The 23531-nt window shown below is 47.4% G+C and overlaps 1 protein-coding gene across 4 annotated transcripts in view; it reads right to left on the reverse strand.

Moving 5' to 3' along the window:
- WNK1 (WNK lysine deficient protein kinase 1) overlaps positions 1 to 23531 on the reverse strand; it is a 1347111-nt gene that overhangs the window by 1106515 nt on the left and 217065 nt on the right. For all 4 annotated transcript variants that reach the window (XM_078673696.1, XM_078673699.1, XM_078673700.1 and 1 more), the window contains exon 2: positions 1572 to 1744. In XM_078673696.1, the coding sequence (XP_078529822.1) occupies positions 1572 to 1744 (173 nt within the window). The remainder of the gene's footprint in view (positions 1 to 1571; positions 1745 to 23531) is intronic.

The raw sequence follows: 23531 nt of genomic DNA on the forward strand, positions 1-23531 counted from the left end.
CATGCAGTCCACTGGCTGGATGAACATAATTGAGAAAAGCGACTCTTGCCTGATACGTATGGCGATCATTCCCTGCCAAAACTTCTAATGCTCGGCGCTGGAATTCCGAAGACATACCCATACATCATACAACACGTGGCTACGATGTGGGAGACCGCAATCAGGAGGGTGGTACAGCATGCGCCCAATGCCCCGGACATGCCACTATGGGTGGTGAAACCCTTCAAGCGTTTAACACTATGTCGATCTGGGAGTGGAAGGACGGAGGATGCCTCACCTTGTTCAATTCCATTCAGTGATTTCAAAGGGAGAGCTGCTACTGTTCGAACAACCAGGTCTTGAGAAGTCTCCTGAAGGTCAGCAGGTCCTGGGTCTGTCGCAAGTGGATAGTGAGGGAGGGTGTTCCAGGTCTTGGCAGAGAGGTGAGGGAAGGATCTTCTGCCCGTGCTTGTGCGGTGGATGCGTGGAACGGTGGTGAGGGCAAGGCAGCTGAGCGAAGCTGGCAGTTCAGGGTGTAGAAGGTGTGTCGTTTGTTGAGGTATGCTGGTCCGGCGTCGTGGAGTGCTTTGTGAGCATTGGTGAATAGCTTGAAGGTGATCCTCTTGTTGACGGGGAGCCAGTGCAGGTTCCTCAGGTGGTCGGTGATGTGGCTGTGGCAGGGGATGTCGAGGGTGAGGCGTGTATAGGCGTTCTGTATGCGTTGTAGTCTCTTCTGGAGTTTAGCCGTGGTTCCCGTGTATTGGGCATTGTCGTAGTCCAGCCTGCTGGTGACGAGGGACTGGGTGACCATCCTACTGGTTCCGGTGGGGATCCATGCCAAGCATGCGGAGGGTGTTGAAGCTGGAGGAGGAGACGGTGTTGACTTGCTGGGTCATAGACAGATGAGTCCAGGATGTACCCCAGGTTGCGTGCGTGGTTGGTGGGTGTCGGCGCAGTTTCCAGCGAGGCCGGCCACCAGGAGTCGTCCCAGGAGGAGTGGGTGGAGCAGAGGATGGGGACCTCAGTCTTGTCAGAGTTCCGTTTCAGTTACCCCTCATGCAACCCATTCATGTATGTCTTTACATCCCTCTGTGACTTCTCCTGAACTCTGGCAGTAAATGCAGTTAGTGTCAGAGGGACCGTTCTTCTACAACACTGATTAGGTTTATCGGTCATACTTTAAAAAACATAAAACATTTTAAAGCACCACTGTTCTGCTGGGTGCCCTTGCGAGAAATCCCAGATTGCAAGATATCCATTGCATTTATTTTATTTTCCCTCTCAAAGTGTAACACCGTTTATGTCAGGGTCTCTCAAAGCTACAGATATGCTGAATACTAATACAAAAGACTGACGCTGGAATCTGGGGATCAGGGTTCGATCCCCGGCTCCGGCGGCAGGTTAGCCCAGCACCATGTGACTCTGGGCAATAGCTTGCTTAATCTTCCCGACGGCCCCCAGCGCCTAGAGACCCTAACGGGTGATTGTGCGCTATACAAATGTGGATTATTATTATTATTATTATAGGTACCCTGAAACGACAAAATCCCTACTTAGTTGCAGCATTTACCTGAACTGGAAAGGCGACTTACGTTTTTAGTGTGCCAGATGTCATCAGTTCCGTCACCAAGACAATGAATTTCTTTCCCTTCAAAGTTGATTCCCAAGAGTCATAGAAACGAACAATATTTGGATGCTGCAATCCCTTCAGCATGCCAGCCTCCTCTTTAAATCTTTGACGCTCAGACTTGGATAACTTCCGGTCCTAATTAACAGGACAAAAAAATCACATTTAGAAGACAATATACTATATTACTCCATAATCTTCACCCTTTTCCCTAAAGATGGGCAAGCTTGACAAGACACAGACACACAGACACACAGACACACAAACTCCCAACGGAGAGACCGATTTTCATAATTAAAGAAATCTTGCCAAAGCCAGAAGGTCCTGGATTTCAGCGGTGTTGCCTGACCCATTGGCTTTGCCAATGCTTATTTGCTGATGCTGTTCCACTTAGGAAAAAGAAAAGCAAAGTGCGTATTTGACTAGATGGAACAGCACCTGCAAAGGAAAAAAAAAAAAAAGATAAGTGCGATGAAGAATACATGGGTATGCATTATCATCCAAAACAAAGCTCCAAGGAGGATATAGCGCCACGAACACTACGAAAGTGAACGCCATTTCCTCTGACCGCAAAGGAAAGCAGGAAAAGGAAAAGGGTATTCTCAAGGCCCCAAGATGCAGAGTTGCAGAGAAAGAGACCATAGTACCATTGGGATTTCTTTCATGAGATTTGATTTGATTTAAATATTTGTAAAGCGCGCAGCTGTCGCTCTGGAGGGAGCATCCTGTGGCTAATGGATAGCGAGGTCGGATTACCTCTTCTTTGGACACAGTTGCGAGTCTCTTTTAAGTACTCAAATGTTTCTGAATCTTTAGCTCCTACATGTTGCCAATTAGAGACATCAAGCATTGGCTGTCCCATCATAACCCTCACCCTATCAGAGTCCCAGGTATACCCTTCACGCTTCCCAAATTATCTCTCCTTTCTTTTGGCACCCCCTACTTTTATAGATCAATGTCTCGGCTTGCCAACACCAATCAAGGTCATTTTCCTATTTCTCCAATATGGGAGTAGATGTAGCCCCCCATTTCCTAGCAATATTTCGCTTGGCTACTATTGCTGCCAAACCCCGCCAAGTTTTCACATGTCGAGGCCAATCCTCATTCGCTTCGGTGAGCAGGAAGAGCCACTTGGGTTCCTGCATAATCTCAAGCCCCACCACCTCCGACATTACTCAGGTAACCTTTCCCCAAAATTCCCGTATGCTCGGCCACACACACCACAGGAGGTGGTAAAAGGATCCACCCTATCCACATCCCCTATATGGCAGCTCGCGTAAGGACATCTCCCTACTTGAAGAAGCACTGACCTGGGATAGTACAGTCTATGGAAAAATATTCAACTAGATGAGTCTGAATCTGTCTCGAATTGCCACCTCCCTCGGACCTTGGAGTATTTCAACCCATTGCTCATCTTCGAGAGGAGCATTGTTAATTATTTTTTTATAGAATACAGAAAGAGTCTTATTTTGTATCTGCTCTGCCAGTACCCGATCTTCCAACGGGCCGGCCTCCATTACTGTTTCCCCTTCCCTGATGTGTTTCTTGAGCGCATGGCCCAGTCGCATTTATTGTAGCAATTCACCTTAACGCAAGGAATAGTGCCGCTGCAGCTCTGTGAAGGAGATATATGCATGCCCTCTCCATACGCCACCCAACGTCTCTATCCCTAATAATTTCCATTTAGCAAAACCTGTCAAATTGCCCATGGACTTAAGAAAATCCCCGCCTTCCACGCATTGACTACTGTACGCGTGTGGGGCGGTAGGAGTCTGCTCACCCACAGATTTCGTACACGACTATAGTAAGGGAACTCTTACAGCTTCTTTAGCATCACTGACTCGTCGTAAATTGGGTGTCTCTCCTCTGGTCTTGAACTCTGCATCTTGTGGTACACCAGAGGGCTGCTGATCTGCTGCGATTGGTCTCAAAAGGTTTTTGCCTGCTGCATCCCCATTTTGATCTCTGCTAAGGGACCCTAGTCTGTGCTTGTTTGCAGAATCCCACTGTCTCTCAAAGCAAGTGACTAAAACTTGCACAAACAAGGCCAACAATCCTAGAGAAAGGGTGCTTTTAGAAACCATCTTACCTTTCATTCTGTTCTGCCAGTAACTACCACACAGGTATCATTAGACAAGACATTGTTGTATTTTGCCAGCGATTAGGTTAGCATTAGCAGAAGCCATCTTGCATTTAGAAACTATCTTGTCCGTTTTTTGTGGAATCCATTTTGTGTTTGTCAGCCATTTTGTTTGCCATGTGCTACCATGTGCTCGCCATGTGCTCTGTCCTACCTTTCTGTTAACTGCTCTTGAAATCTGCCTAGAGACGAACTATATTTAGCATCTTCCACCTTCGCACATGCTCAGTTGAGCTTGTAGATGTCCATGCAGCTGCTGTTAGTCTGTGTCAGGATGTGTTCACCAGAATTAGCAACTGTCAGCTCCTCCCACTTGTTGGCTGTGCATATTCTGTATGACCTTATATGTACCTAAAACCAGCATTTTGTACTTGTACCACCTTCATTTGAGCCCCTGTGTGGGTATAAAAGGACCCAGACCCTTCCATTCAGTGTGCTACTTCATACACTACTGAAGGGTGTTGTGTGAATGTAGTTCCACCTCATAAGGTTTAATAAATCTTGTATTTTCTATTCCAGTTTCTGTGCCAACTTCTTCCTATTGGTCTGAGGACTCTGTGCAGAGAAGGGCAAATCCCTTGTACTGGTAGGCCTTGCTGAGGCTCACCACCACAACATGACTGCGGTCCTCGAGTGAAAAGGGAGGGCAGAATATGTTCCTTGTACTGTGGATTGTAATGAAAATACCTTCAGTGATGAGGAGACACGAATACAAAACATTCTACATTTTAACCTGCAAGATGCCTCACTGAATTAACTCTCCTCATTGAGATATGCGGGGATTGGTAAGTCAGCAATTTGAAACCAGAGATAAGCAAACACAACCTTCCAATGCAGTTCTTTTCACACAGGCCTGCAGACCACCCAAACCATCACAAGTAGACCCACTCAGACACTCATTGAAGCATGATGGATCCCACTAACAACAAAAGACTACAAGACAGGCATAACTCCCTTAGAACAATATATCTACAGAATCTCTCTAAATCTGCTGCGAAAAATCTGAAACACAATTTACTCAAAGAAATACTTAAAACTCTCATAGCAGATATCCACAATAGTGCCCCAAAAAGCAAACAAAAACAGGCCTTATCTTCTACACAAAGCGGCCGGCCAAATGGACAGTCCTCTTCTCTTGACCAACTCAATCAAAATCCCATATGGATGTAAACTAACTACAGCCCCTTTCAGACATTTTAGAGGCGATACTTTCATTTTCATCGACCGAAATGGGAACATCTTGGTCCAAGCGGTCAAACACAACCTACTGCTCTCTGACCAATACTTCCCTCCACTGTGACTCCTCTAAACTGCACAAATAGCCAAAATAGTCCCCCATAACAACCACAACGCAGTATCAATAAAACTTTCTGTGGCCACATAAGGCACAGCAGTGCAGTACATCCTAAGACTTCTCCCACACTATGCTGCAAACCACAAAGAACACTCAAATCCCGTTCAAAACCATTATACCTCATGTTACGCACCTTAGTCACTTAAGGAAGCACCATCCTAGCCAACACCCAACCACAACTAGCCACACCTTAACTTACACACAGAACTCAGACACTGAGGTTTCACTTACTAACAGCTCGCTTATCAAACCATACCAGCACAACGCCACACCTCTGCTCATAAACAGCTCTCCAAGCGCTCTGAACCCATTAAACATCCTGACTACACATCAACCGACATAGAACACACTGTTAACAACCAACCATATCTAGTATGCAGGCAACAGCCTTTTGTACAGCACACCCACCAACACTAACCTAACTCGGGACACCATAAACACTGCATCCACAACACCCCCATCCCTCCATCACCTTTCAAAACTAATCACAGCCTCAATCCACCTATTGGAAACCAATCTCTTTTGAGCTTCGAAAGTCCCAATGGTAATCGTACAATTATACACAGGCCTGACAAAAACAAGGAGTAGGTTCTAGCGACAGCCCCAACTGTACCTGGAACAACCAAACTCTAATCAAGAAAGCCCTAGGCAGAAAGCTGCAACCCTGGAAAATGCTACAAGACCCCTGAAGATCTGCACCACTCAATGATGAAAAACAAACCCTACCCCTTCGCAACTACTGTGGTTGTTGTAACCAGAATAAACATCAAACTGAGAAAGGATGAAATTATCTTGCCTCCCACATAATAACAATCTGAAAATGAACCAGTGAAGTGGTACTCGCACTCTAAGATCATTACAGCAAAGGAAACAGCCCGATCAACAACGGCGAAATCCAGACCAACCGCATGCCTATAATACCCAATGTCACCACTCAAACAGACCCCGATTAGCAGACAACAAAATGACACAAAAAGAAGCACCCACCCTTTTTGAACACTACAATGCCAGTCTCAAGCAGTCCCCTCAAATCTTAACTTCTACGATACTCTTATTCATGGGTGTCAGCAGAGGCAAGCCAGCAGACCAGACTCACTGCATCACCACAGATACACTCCTAGGGCATGGTTTTTAGTGGGACGTGCATGGCGTCCTCCTGGCTAACTCCGGAAGCGAGCCCCTCTTGCCCAGCTATGCCGGTGCACTAACAGTGTCCCGTCAGGCTCCTAAGGAGGGGTGCTGATGGCTAGCAACCTGTGGCAGTGACAGAGGTCCGCTCCTGTGGATAGTGCAAAAACACTGCTACAAAGAGGTGGTGGCTGCAATTGATGCAAGGCCACCATCTTGAGGCCTGCTCAGTGCCTGGAGGAATAAAAACAAGGCCGCACTCAAGTAGTGGCCCAGCACACGATGGAGCAATGTAAGCCAACGGCTTGCGGCCCGCAGACTTCAGACTCTCACTGGCTGCACTGAATAGGACTGTGCACTCCCAAAACTGAACCTAGGGGCATGCGTCCCGTGCACCAGCAGACTAGCGCAGCATTGGGGCAATAGAGGTCCGAGTGACTTCCCTGCACTCCAGTGAAGAAGCCTGGACTGCAAGGGTGCCAATAGTAATCTTGTGAGCTTCTACCTGTGTATGTAGGATTGGTGCCCCTGTCCTGTGACACTCGGGTCCGACACAAAAGCACACCAGGAGGACCACGCAGCAGAGGATTGAGGACAGGTTCCTCCAACACCAGGGTGCTGCGACCTATAAAACCCATTGAAACATCCAAGAAGAGCAAGGGCGGACACCCACTTACTAAAGAGGACCTGTAGGTCTGCCATAGTGACTTGAATGATAAAATAGAGAACATGGTAACCACTCAGATTAATGCACTGAAATTTGATATGGCCTCAGCCCTGCTTAACAGGATGAAAGACCTCCAGGCGTTGGGGAAATGGGTGGCCATGAGCTAACAACGTTATGGCAATGAGCCAGGAGTTAGAGAAAAAGCAGGAGGCTCAGACTATGATGGAGGAGGACATTAAGGAACTACGGGACAAGCACACGGACCTCGGAGAAGGATCACAGCGAGACAATATTAGCATCCGGAAGGTAAGAGAACAAAAAGAGAAAACAGACAGTGGATTTCTGCCAAGCTGTGTTTCGTCACGCATTGAATTAGTGGGGACTTTTGAGTTCCATATCATCTGGGTGAGAGCAGTAAGAGAGGCAACTGAGACATACTAAGGAAACTTGGTTCCTCGTAACTGAAAGATACCATTCTGAGGGAGGCCAGGAAGACGGGAGAGCTCACATTCAGTGACCAAGGCATAGAGCTGTTTCAGGACAGAACTGCACAAACTGCAAATATTCTATAGATTGACATTATGTTTTTGGGCTCTGGTTTCTCTTCAACTCGCGGGCCTATGTGGGCCGTACAATACAGGAAGCTCAAGACATCATAGGGCCAAGCGCAGGGTAGCCCCCGTCATTCTCTAAATATGAGGAAGCTGGGGTAGTGGTTTTGCTTGCAACCTTAATCATTTTTAATTTCCTTTTTGCAAATAAAAGTATGGAGTAGTATATGCTGCAATGACGACGCAAATGCCTAGTGTCCTGATTTGGCTCATGCCTATGCCTGCCCGCTCCTGTGCTTTGAAGGTCATACACTAGCGCTAAGTGATGGTCAAGTAGTTGACTTGGAATGTAGGGGATTGACTATTCAGGTTAGACATCACAAGATGTGGCGGGAGATGGTTTTCTTGCAGATAAAGGTTGTCTGGCAACACATTTGCAGAAAGAAGATGTATGAAAAGTTATACCCATGTAGTATTTTGCATCCACCACTTAAAACAAGCATTTGCAATGCAATAGGTCTCGCATTAGTAAAGTTTGAGCTATTGGTATTGTAAATGACAATTTTTTTATTTATGTTTTGTTTTTGAAAATAGCGAAATTAATAGCTTTGTCATTTACAATGCCAATAGTTATAACTTTTGCAAATGTGACACCTATAGCATTTGTAATGCAATATGTCTTGTATTTACGTGACTTAGATGTATTGATATTACAAATAACAATGGCTTTTAATTTTTTTCAATAATTAATACTTAAATAAACGTTATAGTAATTTATAATGGCAATAGATTAAAGTTTTGTAAATAACTTTTGTGAAGATTATGTTCAGTGTATTTTATTGTGACGAAAATCCAAAAACAGAAGTTAAATATTAACATATTTTTGTTGCAATTATACTAATATAATAAAGAGAGCCCAAACCTTTGAGGCAAGTAATCTCAGGAACCACAGCACCAATCACAACACCCAATACAGCGTTGGAAAGGACAGTTGCAGCAGAAGGACATAGGCTATGCAGACGCCCACCATATACATTTAAAAGGTAAAAGAACCGTGCCAGCAAAGTAGTCCCTTGTGCTGTGGGCGTGACAAACGCTGGGGGGCGTGCGTTACGTTCCGCCCTTCATACCATGTCTCATATCGTGTCCTGTGGGCGTGTGCTGTGGGCGTATGCGGGATTACGGAAAGCGAGTGTTGTGCCCAATATTTCATTGTTTTTTCTTCCCAGGTTCTGTACATTCCAGCTCTGGGTGTCCACACTGCTCCCTTTAAATACCCCTGCACCCCATAATCATAACCCACCCTTACTCCTTAAAATACCCCAAACACCCATAAACACTAACCCATCTTAACCATATAAATATATCCTGTACCCCCAAACCTATCCCTAAACCCTAAAAATACCCCTGTACCCCTAAACCCAAACCTAGCCCTGAACCCTATAAATACCCCTGTACCTCAAACCCAAATCTACCCCTGAACCCTAAAAATACCTCTGTACCCCAAAACACAAACATAGCCCTGAACCCTAAAAATACCCCTGTATCCCAAAACTCAAACCTACCCCTGTACTCCCAAACCTAGCCCTGAACCCTAAAAATACCCCTGAACCATAAAAAACCCTGTACCCCCAAACCTAGCCCTGTACCCCTAAAATACCCCTGTACCCCGAAACCCAAACCTACCCCTGACCCCTAAAAATACCCCTATACCATCAAACCCAAACCTAGCCCTGTACCCCAAAACCCATACCTATCCCTAAACCCTAAAACTACCCCTGTACCCCATAACCCAAAACTATATCCAAACCCTTAAAATACCCAAACACCCCAAAACATATACCGCAGTACCCCAAAACATATACCCATACTTACCTTATCCAAACATTTAAAAAAAAAACATGTTTTTACCATTCATGCATTTACAACGAATTTCGTTGTAAATGTATGCGTGGTAAAAGCATATAAAATGTAATGCCATGCGTTATAATGGCATTGCGGAGTCATGGTACTTTCGTAAAGAAAGTATGCAGAGTGATGGTATGCGGAAAGAAAGTTGCGGAATAATGGGCGTTTACCCTCCCCCGGTAAGTACATTGGTGGCACGGCGGCCCACATCTCCAGCAACATACTCATATTTTTTCACCACCGATTTGAGAAATGCACAGGTCTCTCTCATTGATGGCCAGCACCAACATACACTTTTAGACACACCTCCCGCCACAAGGTCTAGAATTGCGAACTTTAGAGCTGGGAAGCTACGTTCGAATCTCAGCATCAGCTCAACATCCTGTGATTCCAGGCAAATCGCTTTGTTTCCCCGTGCCTACCACAAATGAATGTGTTCTTCTGTAATGTAAATTGTGCTCATGCCATGTTGTCGAGTTCGTGCTATATAATATTGCAAGGAAAAATAAAGTAGGGAAACTCGAGTTCACACACTACTGAACGCGCACTCTTAAGTGCATCAGCAGTGCACTGTGAATCGGAGCGTTTCACAGGCCTGTCACAGATAAGAAATGCTATATAAATGAAATCCTACAAAACAATATACTACTGGCCGGCAGCAATTCATACCCGGACAACGTCGGGACGGGCTGCTAGTTTGTAATAAAGCTTGAAACATTGAGAGAACATATTTGAACCAGGTGTAGTTGAATGGTTGCACAAATTGATGCTGTGGTGGCGCTGAGTGATGTGATGGCCAACGAGTGATGCTGTGCGTTCAGTGATGCAGTGGTAGCGCATAGTGATGTTGTGGTGCCCCTGAGTGATGCTGTGGTGGTACGGAGAGATGCTGTATGCTATGCTATGTTTTGTTTTGCTATCCGATGTTTTGTTTTGTTATGCTATGTTTTGCTATCCTATGCTTTGATTTGTTATGCTATGATATCCTGTGTTTTGTTATGCTATGCTATGTTTTGTTATGCTATGCTATGTTTTGTTGTGTTTTATTATGCTGTGCTTTGTTATGCAATGCTTTGTTATGCAATGCTTTGTTATGCAATGCTTTGTTATGCAATGCTATGTTTTGTTGTGTTTTGTTATGCTATGCTATGCTTAGTTGTGTTTTGCTATGTTTTGTTATGCTATCCTATGCTTTGTTATGATATGCTATCTTTTGTTTTGCTATGCTGGTGAGGATGTGTGAGTGAGGGTGAGGGGGTGTGAGGGTGAGTGAGGGTGAGGGGGTGTGAGGGTGGGTGAGGGGGTGTGAGGGTGAGTGAGGGTGAGGGGGTGTGAGGGTGAGGGGGTGTGAGGGGGTGTGAGGGTGAGGGGGGGTGAGTGTGAGGGGGTGTGAGGGGGTGTGAGGGGGTGTGAGGGCGAGTGAAGGCGAGTGAGGGCGAGTGAGGGTGAGTGAGGGTGAGTGAGGGTGAGTGAGGGTGAGTGAGGGTGAGTGAGGGTAGGGTGAGGGTAGGGTGAGTGAGAGTGTGGGTGAGGGTGAGTGTGGGTGAGTGTGGGTGAGGGTGAGTGTGGGTGAGGGTGAGTGTGGGTGAGTGTGGGTGAGAGGGAGTGTGGGTGAGAGGGAGTGTGGGTGAGAGGGAGTGTGGGTGAGAGGGAGTGTGGGTGAGAGGGAGTGTGGGTGAGAGGGAGTGTGAGGGTGAGAGGGAGTGTGAGGGTGAGAGGGAGTGTGAGGGTGAGAGGGAGTGTGAGGGTGAGAGGGAGTGTGAGGGTGAGAGGGAGTGTGAGGGTGAGAGGGTGAGGGAGTGTGAGGGGGTGTGAGGGGGTGTGAGGGTGAGAAGGTGCGAGGGAGTGTGAGGGTGAGGGAGTGTGAGGGTGAGGGGGTGTGAGGGGATGTGAGGGGGTGTGAGGGTGAGGGGGTGAGAGGGTGTGAGGGGGTGTGAGGGGGTGTGAGGGTGTGAGGGGGTGTGAGGGTGTGAGGGGGTGTGAGGGGGAGGGAGTGTGAGGGGGAGGGGGTGTGAGGGGGAGGGGGCGTGAGGGGGAGGGGCGTGAAGGGGTGTGAGGATGAGAGGGGATGAGGGTGTGTGAGGGTGTGAGGGTGTGTGAGGGTGTGTGAGGGTGTGAGGGTGTGTGAGGGTGTGTGAGGGTGTGTGAGGGGGTGTGAGGGGGTGTGAGGGGGTGTGAGGGGGTGTGAGGGTGTGTGAGGGGGTGTGAGGGGGTGTGAGGGTGAGTGGGTGTGAGGTTGAGGGGGTGTGAGGGGGTGTGAGGGAGGGTGAGGGGGTGTGAGGGTGAGTGTATGGGGTGGTGAGGGTGTGGTGTTGTGACGGGGTGTGAGGGTCGGGGTGTGAGGGTGGGGGTGTGAGGGTGGGGGTGTGAGGGTGGGGGTGAGAGGGTGTGAGGGAGGGTGAGGGTGACGGGGGTGAGGGTGACGGGGGTGAGGGTGACGGGGGTGAGGGTGACGGGGGTGAGGGTGACGGGGGTGAGGGTTTTTGAGGGTGAGGGGGGGTGAGGTGTGAGGGTGAGCGGGTGTGTGTGAGGGGGGTGGGTGAGGGTGTGAGGGTGAGGGGGTGTGAGGGTGAGGGACTGCGTGTCTGAGTGTGCGGTGTCAGCGCTGTGTGAGTGTTTGTGTAGGAGAGTGCCCTTTTTGAGCTCCTCTTAACTTCCCTTTGCAATGCCTGAATTGATCAGCAGCTACTTTGGATTGTCTTCACTTCTAAATGAACATCTTTAGCCATTTCTCTTTGGCCACCTCTGATGTCAGTGCAGCTTCCTGCACAGTGACGTAGCTCTGTGCTTATGTAGGTATGCCTCCTTGGACAGAGCGGCGCTCCTACATCTGAAAGGGGCCCGTGTGGCTTCAGCTGCAGCTCCCTTTCCTTTACAGGGAAGCAGGCTGGACCGGGGGAAGAAGGGGGCAAGGGGGTGACATTCACTCCACAAAGCTCAGCGAGGCATGCCGTTCAGTGCAGAGCACAGGCACGGGTGGCACCTGCATTTCTTGAAGAAAGTGCCCTTTCTACAACACTTACATGATCTGGGAGAGTCTCAGTTAGTGCGTGAGCTGCAGTCTGCACAGCTCGGACAGCACGGAGCGGTGATTACCTCTCAGTATTCCAGCGTTGTTCTGTCTTCAGCTCATGCAGGGACTTGGGCCTGTTATGAGTTAATGTACGTGCTGTAGACGGGGTCATTTCGTTAAAACAAATGCACAGACACATGACGACGTATTCACACCACCGTGTTAGAGTATTTAAAGCAGTGCTCTTAAATGACTTTGTGAATAGCCTGCAAAACACCTGAATGGGAATGAAACGGAATATTTAAGGATTATACATGTGCAACTAGCAGAAGTATAATGGACCGTCAGTGGGCCCTCTTTTCACTTTTACTGATATATAGGAGAGAGTTGGACGTTTCCGGGCACATACACACACATAAATGCTTTTGTGGCTTGGCCCCAATGAGTTGGGATGGTCCGCCGCGAGGAGAGTATGTCTGCCGCGCGAGCCCTGTCCATTTCCTCTCCACACGCCCCCCCCCACCATATTTCTCCAAGGTCGATTTATTGAGCATAGGATGGCAGCAAAAGCCTCTGCTTTCACAGCACTCGTACATTTGGAGTACCACGGTGTTATTATGCGGCCGCGCCGGGATTCAGACCAGTGACCCTCTGCAGCAGACACATTAACACAGTGCACTTTCTCACCTCTGATACGTAGAATACGGCAGATAAAGTGTTGCACAATATCATATGGAAACAAACATTAGACTTTCCGTATCGTGACCCGAAGCAGGTGAGTTCCTTGCTATACCTAGAGACCTGCGCATTACCTATACAGCCTCCTAGTTCCCCAGTATGGCCTTTACAGCGCGTCAGATATCTAACCAGCGCTGAGGGGCGCTCAGCCAATGGCGCACTAGCAGGGCGGAGTCCCGGAGGCGGCCGAAGGGCAGGGGCTACGAATCCTGCGCAGCCGCCGTCCTGCCGCGCCCATGCACCGCAGCCGCCGTTCCCGCAGCACACCGCAGGTCCCGCCGGAGCAGCAGAAAGTTAGCAGGCTGGAAGTTGTCAGCCTGTCCCTGCTCGGGAGCCCCTGGCCGCGTCGCCCCCGCCCGCCCATCCATCGGGAGCCGAGGACCCAGCGCTCCATGAATGATTGTCCCCAACAGCAGCGGTGAGGAGCGTGTGTGTGTGTGTGTGCCTGCGCGTGTGTTTGTGTGTGTGCCTGCGCGCGTGTGTGTGCCTGCGCGCGTGTGTGTGCCTGCGCGCGTGTGTGCCTGCGCGCGTGTGTGTGTGCCTGCGCGCGTGTGTGTGTGCCTGCGCGCGCGTGTGTGCCTGCGCGTGTGTGTGTGCCCCTGCGCGCGTGTGTGTGCCTGCACGCGTGTGTGTGCCTGCACGCGTGTGTGTTTGTGTGTGTGCATGCGGGAGTGTGGCTGTTGCGTGCGTGCGTGTGTGTGTGTGTGTGTGTGTGTGTGTGTGGCTGTGTGAATGTGGAACAGGAGATGTGCACGGCGCCGGGCTGGGCGTGCGCGCCCACGAAGTGAAATCGCCGACGCGTGCACATCCCCTGTCTCAGATTACCAGGAAGTGGCCAACAATAGATACTTTGCTGGACGCAATGCTTCGCATTGCTACACCAGCTCGACCTAAAAATGGGGTGTTATGATAGGAATGCATAGAGACCTCCCATTTGAGGTGAGCAGAGTCCTCAGCTGTTGAAAGCAGATACTTGTTAACGTTAAATGCTTGGTATCCTCACATATGTAGGCCAAGAACCAGGAGCTTTTTCTAATAGAGTTGATGGCTAAGAACTACTGTGGGTGGAAGATGTTAACACGGCCCCTGAGTCTACCTTGGACAGGCACCCACACGATAGATATGGGCAAAGCTGTATGCCCCAGGCTTTTGAAAGAAACTGCACTGACTAGGCTTGGTTGATATATTAAAAGAGAAATTCCCAGAAGCCCAGGGATACACTTTTTACATGGCTGCAGGTCTTACTCCAGGATTGACTTGGTACGGGGATCCCAGGTCATCACCACATGTACACTCCTGATCTCACACGGCACAATAATGATCTCAGGCCACACAATGCTACTCTGCGAAGGAGGGGGCGAAAGATATTAAACATCGGCAGGCCAACTGGAAATTCAACTGGGCAATACATATAGAAGGAGTTACTAGCCAGTCCCTAGCGGATGCTACACAACAATATTTTCAAGAGAATGATACCGGAAACACTGTCTGGGACTTCTTGTAGGATGCAATAAAGGCAGTTATCCAGCACCAGTGCATGGCTGCGAGATGAAATCAGTGTTGCTTCTGGAAAACGCTCAAGGAACACAGGGAGTTGAACATTTAAAGTCCCTACAGAAAGTGGTTCAGTTAAAAGGGAAGCTCAAGCTCCAAGCGACGGAGAAGTAGGAAAAAGCTTTATTGTGCCTGAAGAAGAGATTGTATGAGCAAAACTGTCTCCCTGCTGGCTAGTCAGCTACATCATTAAGCGCAGTTTTTTAAGAATCCAGACCCTGAAGAGGGAAGCGCGAGATTACCTCAATGATGAGAGAGGTAAGAGACGTGGCTTTGCAGCATACTACTCTACCTTCTATGCGGAAAGCTGGGTGGATAAGGCAGAGCTGAGAGACTTCCTATGAAAGTCATCCCTTCTCGTGTTGTCACGAGCAAACAGGGATGCCCTCAAAACATTAACACACACAAGATGATGGAGTGAATGTTGCACATTGGCAAAACATTCACCCCCAGTCACAGATCTGGGTTTAATCCATCGGTATTTTGCTCACCACGCCACCCCAGTTCAGACATGGCCATATGCAAATCAGTCTTGATCCTGTGCCTCATGGGAACAGTCCAGCCTGAACTGCCAAGCTATGTCTTCCCTGGACCGGAATCAAGCATCCTGGGACCGGATTCTGGCTACCAGCCGCCATCAGCCAGGATAGCTCGACTCCAGTGGCATTGTGAGCACGAGCATACCCTTCCCACATAGGGCGAACAGCAAAACACACGAGATGATGGACGGAATGTTGCCCGTTGGCAAAACATTCACCCCCAGTCACAGATCTGGGTTTAATCCATTGTTATTTTGCTCACCACGCCACGCTCACCACACCACCCCAGAGTGAGAAGGGTATGCTCAGACGTGAGTCCCATGCTCGCCATGCCTCTGGAATCAATCTATCCTGGCTGATGAGGGCTGAAAGCCCGAAACTGGTCCCAGGATGCTTGTTTCCAGTCCAGGGAGGACCTCGCTTGGCAGTTCTGGCTGGACTGTTCCCATGGGGCACAGGGTCAAGACTGATTTGCATATGGCTGGGTTGAAACTGGAGTGGCATGGTGAGCAAAAAAACAACGGATTTAGGCACAGATCTCTGTACTGGGGTGAATGTATGACATTCTGTCCATCAACTGTTTATGCATTTGTCACCCCGCGTGGGACAGGTATGCTCAGACGTTAGTCCCGTGCTCTCCATGCCACTGGAATCAAGCTATCCTGGCTGATGTGGACTGAAAGCCGGAAACCGGCCCTAGGATGCTTGTTTTCAGTCCAGGCAGGACCTGGCTTGGCGGTTTGGGCTGGACTGTTCCCATGGGGCACAGGGTCAAGACTGATTTGCACATGGCTGGGTTCAAACTGGAATGGCACGGTGAGCAAAAAAACGATGGATTTGTACTGGGGTGAATGTATGACATTCTTCTGCATTCTGTCCATCAACTGTTGTTTTTGCACTCGAAACATTAACAGCAGAGGAGGAGGCAAGGGTATAGAAGGCCTCCCTCCGAATAAGACTAGGGGCCTAGATGGCTTCTATAAAACAGTTTAAACCCAACCTAGTGCCCCCCACTCTGATGGACCTCTAAAATTAATTCCTGCAAGCTAACAGGGTGATCCATGATGGCCGAGTCCACCATCACACTTATTCATAAAGCCGGTAAACCAGAAGACCAATGAAACGCACGACAGTCTATTGCACTATTAAATACAGATGCAAAGATCTTCATTAAAATTCTTGCTAATAGACTTCTCCCTCATCTACCTTATCTCATCCACGCGATCAGTCGGAGTTTACTCCAAAGCAGCAGGTGGCTGGTAATATTAGATGTTTCAGTAAGATCCCGATGGCCATCTAGTCGCTCGCTGCAGAGAAGGCATTCCATCGTGCTGGTTGGAGTATTCTGAGAAGGGCCCCACATGCTGACCTGGATTGCAGCCATTTTCCAAAGTCCCCACAGCCAGGATATTGTTCAATGGGCTCAAGCCAGACATCATTTACGTATGTAGGGGTACGCAGCAGGGGTGTCAGTTGTCACCCTTTAGTTTTTGCGCCAGCCATTGAGCCCTTAGCAGCTTGCATTCAGCAGGATTGTAACATTCAGGGTAAGCTTTGGGGAGGGGATGTGGGGGGGGGCAACACAAAGTACACATCTTTGCAGACGGTATGCTAGTAACATTGTGATACCCTATAACATCTATTCCTAATACACTGACACGTATCGAATTCTAAGGTCGGTGCTCGGGTAATAAAGTCAACCTTAGTAAATCTGAGCTCCTAGAGTGTGACTCCTTGATACAATGAAAGGACACAAGGAGAAAATGAAAAATGAAAAACACCTTGGAATCTACAGAACGTCCAAACTGCACACACTTTACCTGGGAACTACCCTACATTACTTCAAAGAAATGAGTTACACATCTAGTGGGCTTGCAACTGTGTCCAGGAAAGATTTTCATCCATGTAAAAGGGGTACTGGGTTACCCAATCCAAGCAGATCTAATCGATACTATACTTGGGATTTGGCCTCCAAAGATTTAAGCCCAGCCATTAACGGACTGGAGAACAGATACAAACATGTTTCTTGGAGAGAGAGAGAGAGAGGAGGGTGTGTGTGTGTGTGTGTGCGCATGTGGGGTGGGGGGGGCGGATTGCTGTTACGCTGCCTCAATCCCTGTTTGTTGAAACTGACGCAGTAGGTCTGCTTGGCTGGGTTGTGTTCAAAATACGCCTACTGCATGCTCTGCCTTTTGTTATCAAATATAGGAAAGTGGTCCCTATTGTTTGTTACAAATCAATGATCAATAAAGTACAGTTGAGAAGCACTCCCTAACCAAGCCAACAAGACTACAAAACTGATTCTGGAGTGCATGCTGCACCACTGCAGTCAAAAATTCCATTGAAATAGCAGAAACAATAAAAACTCATTGAATTGACATTTTTCACAGCAACCTGGCTTAATGAGTTTGTCGCTCCAATATCAATCCCCCCCACTAGACCCCTCCCCCCGATCTCTCTATGAAGCGCTTGGATCGAGATGGACACAAAGGAGATAGGGAGCAATCATTCTCAAGAACATACATATCAACACATATTAGACTAAAAATCTTTCCTCCTTTGTATATCTAGGTATAAACCTCTCCTCAAGGGGCTCTAAACCAACCAAATTTCACTTTATTTATCATCCGCCAGAACACACACAACTTTTCACTGACCAATTTACAGACCTCATAACATAGCACTCCCTCCTGGACACTAATGACGTGTATGTGGAGACTTCAACCTACACTGGCATGACAAGAATGACATGACAGCAATCACGCATTAATACAAAACCTAAAAGATCTTCTCAAATAAAATAATCTAAAACACTGCAAGGACCAGGCACTCACAAATTGATTCACCCTAGATGTGCTCTTAAGACGACACAGACTCACTCCACTATGTCATTCCAGTTGACTGGTATGACCATCACACTGTTCAATTGAATACAGTCAACATTCAATATTCAAACCTACAGACCCAAATGTTAGATAAACATGAAACAATTCTCCCTAAATGAACTGGAGTGCAAGATCAACACTTACAACCATTAGAAGGACTTCCCTCAGCTGATGACCTTACAATGCACTACAAAAGAAGGATGTTGAAAATACCTGACCAAGCCGCCCCGCTTAAACGAAAAAGGCTCAAAAATACCACATCAGGACATTCGTTCAACAAAAATTGAATATAGAGGTGACAGTTCAGATTAGCAGAAAGATGGAGACAAAACCCATCAAACTCACATTTCATCCTGCTGTGCTCCGAACGTAACATATATAAAAAGCATATTCTGAGAAAAAGCTGCCTCCTTACAATCACAGGTGGACAACGCCAGAAATCGCTCAAAGCACTCAATATCCTAAAACAAATAAACAACCAAACACAACAGTTAAACACTATGAAGAATTTGCTCAATTCTTGATAGACAAAGTCACAAAGATCGGACTTTTGCAGAACACTCGCCCTGACAACAGCCACTAAATGAACATGACACCAAGACCACGTACTGAGAGAACCAACGCAAACTAAACCAATGACAGCATGTGCCACAAACACCCGAACAATGTATTATGGCAGGCCTTCAACTACCTCAACTATGGATACATCATAAAAATATTACCACATGTGAAAGCCACCTCAGACATACCAAATCCACTACAGTTCGCATTTGTCGAACCTCAAGAATCTAAGCCGTCTGATCGCACCACTATTGACCAAAATAGTAAACCCCTCACATAACTAAGGAATAATGCCTGATTGCATTTAACTGAGACAAGTCATCCCTATCATGAAGAAACCGGGCAAAGACCTGGAACACGAACAACTTCCATCCAGTGACCAACCTAGAAATTCCTAACTAAAAGATGTATGCAGACGCAACTTAAACACAAAGACCATGACCTTCTAGATTTGTTCCAGTAAGGGCTAAGGAAAAGGTGCATCATGCACACAGCAATTCTAAACATCTCTGATGTTATATTCAGGACACTAGATACAGGCAATCCCTGCCTTCTAATTCTTCTCCTTGACCTCTTTGATGCTTCTGACACAGATAACCACAAAACTCTCCTGAACACTAAAGCAACAGGCATTGGAGGTATAGTTCTAAATTGGGTCACCTCAAACCTTCATCATCGGACCGAGCTAATAAGAATAAACAACTCTTACTTCAATCCAACACCCAAACAGATAGGCTTCAAGGGTCAATTGTATCACTCACTTTTCAATCTCTACATGGAACCCCTAACTAATATAATAAGACAGGTAAAGGTGGAGTATCTATATAAAGAAGATACACAAATATACTAAAAAATCTCCACTCTGGACATCTATACCAGGACGATACCCTAACAAAGGTTCATTAGTGACTAATTAGAAACCATCTGAAACTCAATACGACAGAACTCCTCTTTTAATTTACCCACAAAGGGCCGTCCCACCAATCCAAAGCGGCTGAACTACCTAGACACACTAAACTCTAGCCAGAGATAAGGAACCAGAACTCGATCTGGGCCTAGTAACACATGTAAGTTAGTATTAGTAATTAGCGTGGTGTAGCTATTATGCAGATATAAGGATTCGAACACTGATATACTGACAAGCAAGACTGTTTTAGAACTCACCTACACTTTGTTAGACGTTATTTTAGCTGACACGTAAAATACAGGTTGGCCCGACAAGCGCCATTTTGTGGCCTAGTCGCCTTTTGCATTCAGCATCATCGCGACCCTTTCCAATATTCATGCATGAGCCCCATTCTCCTGTGAAATAGTACAACTGCAGCAACCTGCTGTTTCTGCACGTTAGGCCTGTCAAGGTTATAGGTGGGGGTGGCTTGGGCAAGCACACTCCCGGGGAGCGCTGTTCGGACTCTCTCGAAGTTAGCAGAAGGGAGTCACCCGCTAGACCTTGCTATAACGAGCTGAGCTATATCTGAGGGGTTTTTGTGTTCCATATATGGTCTTTCCTTTGCACCAACCTGTACCAGCCTGTATTTTTCCATCTTAGGTAACAACTTCGAAATGTTACAGTATATATGTGATGCGCTAACATTGTGCCAGCAGTCTTCTTGGCGGACCTCGAGGGGTTAGGTCGCAAGGAGCTCCTCTGGCAGAGTTTGTTTATGGTAATAAACAATTGGACCTTCTGCACTGCCAACTGACTGATTATTGGTAATTGGTATATGGGCTAATTGTAAGTATGGCTCTATTTGGGTTGTGATTATTTTTTCGGTACTTCAGTGACTCATCAACTTCACAAAATCACCTGGGATCACATTAGATAGAAACATGAACATAAAGGCTCACAAAGTCCACTGCAAAAAAATGAAATGTGCAGTCTAAAACCTCTCAAGAGAGACCGTTATTCCAATAGATTACCTGACCAACGCAGTTCAATCACTATTCTTAGTAAGATTGGATTATGCTAATGGAACTCACAGGCAACCTGCAAACCCACCTAGCCCTGCTGAGTATCACATTAAATGCCGCAGCCAGCAAGGCTCATTGCAGGCGAGTAACACTATGACCACCGCCACCTCCCCCAATGAAGAAACGGAGGTGGCTACCAATAAGCGCAAGAAGAATTGGCCTATTATAATGTAATGTATCATCAGGTATCCCTCCCCTGAATTAGGTAATAGGGATGTGGAATTCCTATAGCTCGATGCCCAGGACATATTGTTTGGGGTCAAAGGCAACAAGTTTTCATGTGTATTTTGTCCTTGGGACAAGTGGGCCCAACCTGCAGCACAAACCCTTTGGCTTCCAGATTGCAGTACCACATTACGGATCAGGGAAGGGTACTGTCTGCAGTAAAGGTAATATTCTTGTCCATATGTTAATGCTGTTCAAACTTGTATTTATGGTTCATTAACTGAAAGACTTTATTAGTGGGAGCGCTGTAAGTAAATGTTGTAAGCTCTGACTGCACGACTAACAGTGGCTCCAGTATAAAAATTTGTAAACACGTTTTAAATGTTTAGCAATATGAAGCTGTATATGATGCTCCCAGAATGCGCTCTAATTTGATGTAAATATTTGCAGAAGCTTGAAAGCAAGATTGAGGATTCTTTGCTTTCAAAATAAAATGTTCATAAAAAAATGAAAGGAAACAGAACATTTCGCTAAACTACTGTAAAATTTCAGGTACCATTTCTTTGCATTTAGTAACCTGTGTTGATGCATGCTAGTATTTCCAAAAATATTCATAATGAAAAATCAGTGTAACCAGTTTCAATAAGATTATAGGAAACAAAAATAAACAAGCATTGGCAAAGCATGTAAATCTGAAATGGGTGGTCAGCTTTTTAGTTGTGTCAATGTGTGACATGATTTGGCATGGTTTTTGTAAAACCTTATTGGTGTGAGAGGTGCTGGGCCCTCACCATTATAACAAACATTGGCAAAAGTAAAAATTGTTTTTGGTCTCAAAAAGCACCCACTACAACAGTAGTTACTGGCACTGAACAGAACTACTTTGTGTGCTCATATGCTCCTTGTGAAAGATCAATATGCTGTCCATCACAGTGAATATATAAGACAAGCATTGGAAATGCAATAGGTCTCGCAGCATTAGAGTTAGTGCTTTTAGAATTGTTTATGGGTTTTTTTGTAAATCTTTAGCATTTTTGTTTCCTGTAGCCAATGCTAAAGAATAAAAAAAAAAAACCATAAACATTTCTAAAAGCTCTAACTCAAATGCTCCGAGACCTATTCCACTGTGTGAGGGGTTGAGGGTGAGTGAGGGTGAGTGAGGGTGGGTGAGGGTGAGTGAGGGTGAGGGGTTGAGGGTGAGTGAGAGTGAGGGTGAGGGTGAGTGAGGGTGAGTAAGGGTGAGGGTGAGGGTGAGTGAGGGTGAGTGTGAGTGAGGGTGAGTGAGGGTGGGTGAGGGTGAGTGAGGGTGAGGGGTTGATGTTGAGGGTGAGGGGTTGAGGGTGAGTGAGGGGTTGAGGGTGAGTGAGGGTGAGGGGTTGAGGGTGAGTGAGGGTGAGTGAGGGGTTGAGGGTGAGTGAGGGTGAGGGGTTGAGGGTGAGTGAGGGTGAGGGGTTGAGGGTGAGTGAGGGTGAGGGTGAGTGAGGGTGATGGGTTGAGGGTGAGTGAGGGTGAGGGTGGGTGAGGGTGAGTGAGGGTGAGTGAGGGTGAGGGGTTGAGGGTGAGTGAGGGTGAGGGTGAGTGAGGGTGAGGGTGAGTGAGGGTGAGGGTGAGTGAGGGGTTGAGGGTGAGTGAGGGGTTGAGGGTGAGTGAGGGGTTGAGGGTGAGTGAGGGTGAGGGTGAGTGAGGGTGAGGGGTTGAGGGTGAGTGAGGGACCGCAAAGCTATGGGGGGCAGAAATACCACAGGAGGGGGCTATAGCATAAATACCACTGGGAGTTGATAGAGCGGGAAAACGGCCAGAGATTTGCAGGGCAGAGAGAGCACCACAGCGAGACAGCAAGGTGCGAACTGTGTGAGATATTGTGACCGGCGCACGGTGGGGCATTCCCAGGGTAGAAACGCACTGGGACAGTGGCAGGACAGAGAACCCGCGCGAAGCTGGAATGGCAAGAAGATCTCTGGGGTTGGTATGGGTTGAGTACCACTAAGGCTGGTAGGAGGGGTGTACCACGTGAGACTGGGGAGTGTGAAATAGGAGCAGCTTTGTGAAAAACGCCGGAGGGTGGTCCGTGGAGAATTTGGAGATTATTGAAAGCATGGCGGCGCCCCCAGATGTTCTTGTTCTGCGTACAGTGTTGTGGACGCGCAAATAGCCGGAAATCCGTGAATTGCTCACGGCAGCAGCGGCGGTGTTGCAGGACTCCTGCATGGTGCTTGCCAGAACTTGGATAACTTCAGAGAATACGGATAAAGTACATTTCAATGCACGCAGGAGACTCCAGGAAAAGGTGCAAGGCGCACCGAAAATGGAACTGCCTGACAGGATGCAGATTTAGAAGGTCGCGTGCCAAATGCAAATAATTAAGACAGTGCTGCATTCCGTAATGTAGCCCGTGAAGCAGCATGCTGGAACAATGACAGAGGGATCTGCTTAGCAAAACAGTCATTCCAGGGAAAACAGCATGACCAGGCGAGAGCAGAATGCTGTGACGCACTTAAAGCAGGCATGGAAATTCTGCCAGGCTAACTCAATCTATCTTCGATGATTCAAGTCTCTTCTGCAGGTAAAGATTACGAAGCGGACGGCACATGAGCGTTTGTTATAATGCAAACCGCTCGAGCTAACTCGACAGACGTCTGAAGCAGGACCAGGGCGCCTAGAAGACCACCCGAGGTGATACACAGTGGTATGCAAGGGATGGCACCCACTCATTCGATCTCACGCAGGTTCACATAATAACAGCTCTCTAAC

The sequence above is a fragment of the Lissotriton helveticus genome, chromosome 1_1 (genome assembly GCF_964261635.1).
Source record: "Lissotriton helveticus chromosome 1_1, aLisHel1.1, whole genome shotgun sequence".
Lineage (NCBI taxonomy): Eukaryota > Metazoa > Chordata > Amphibia > Caudata > Salamandridae > Lissotriton > Lissotriton helveticus.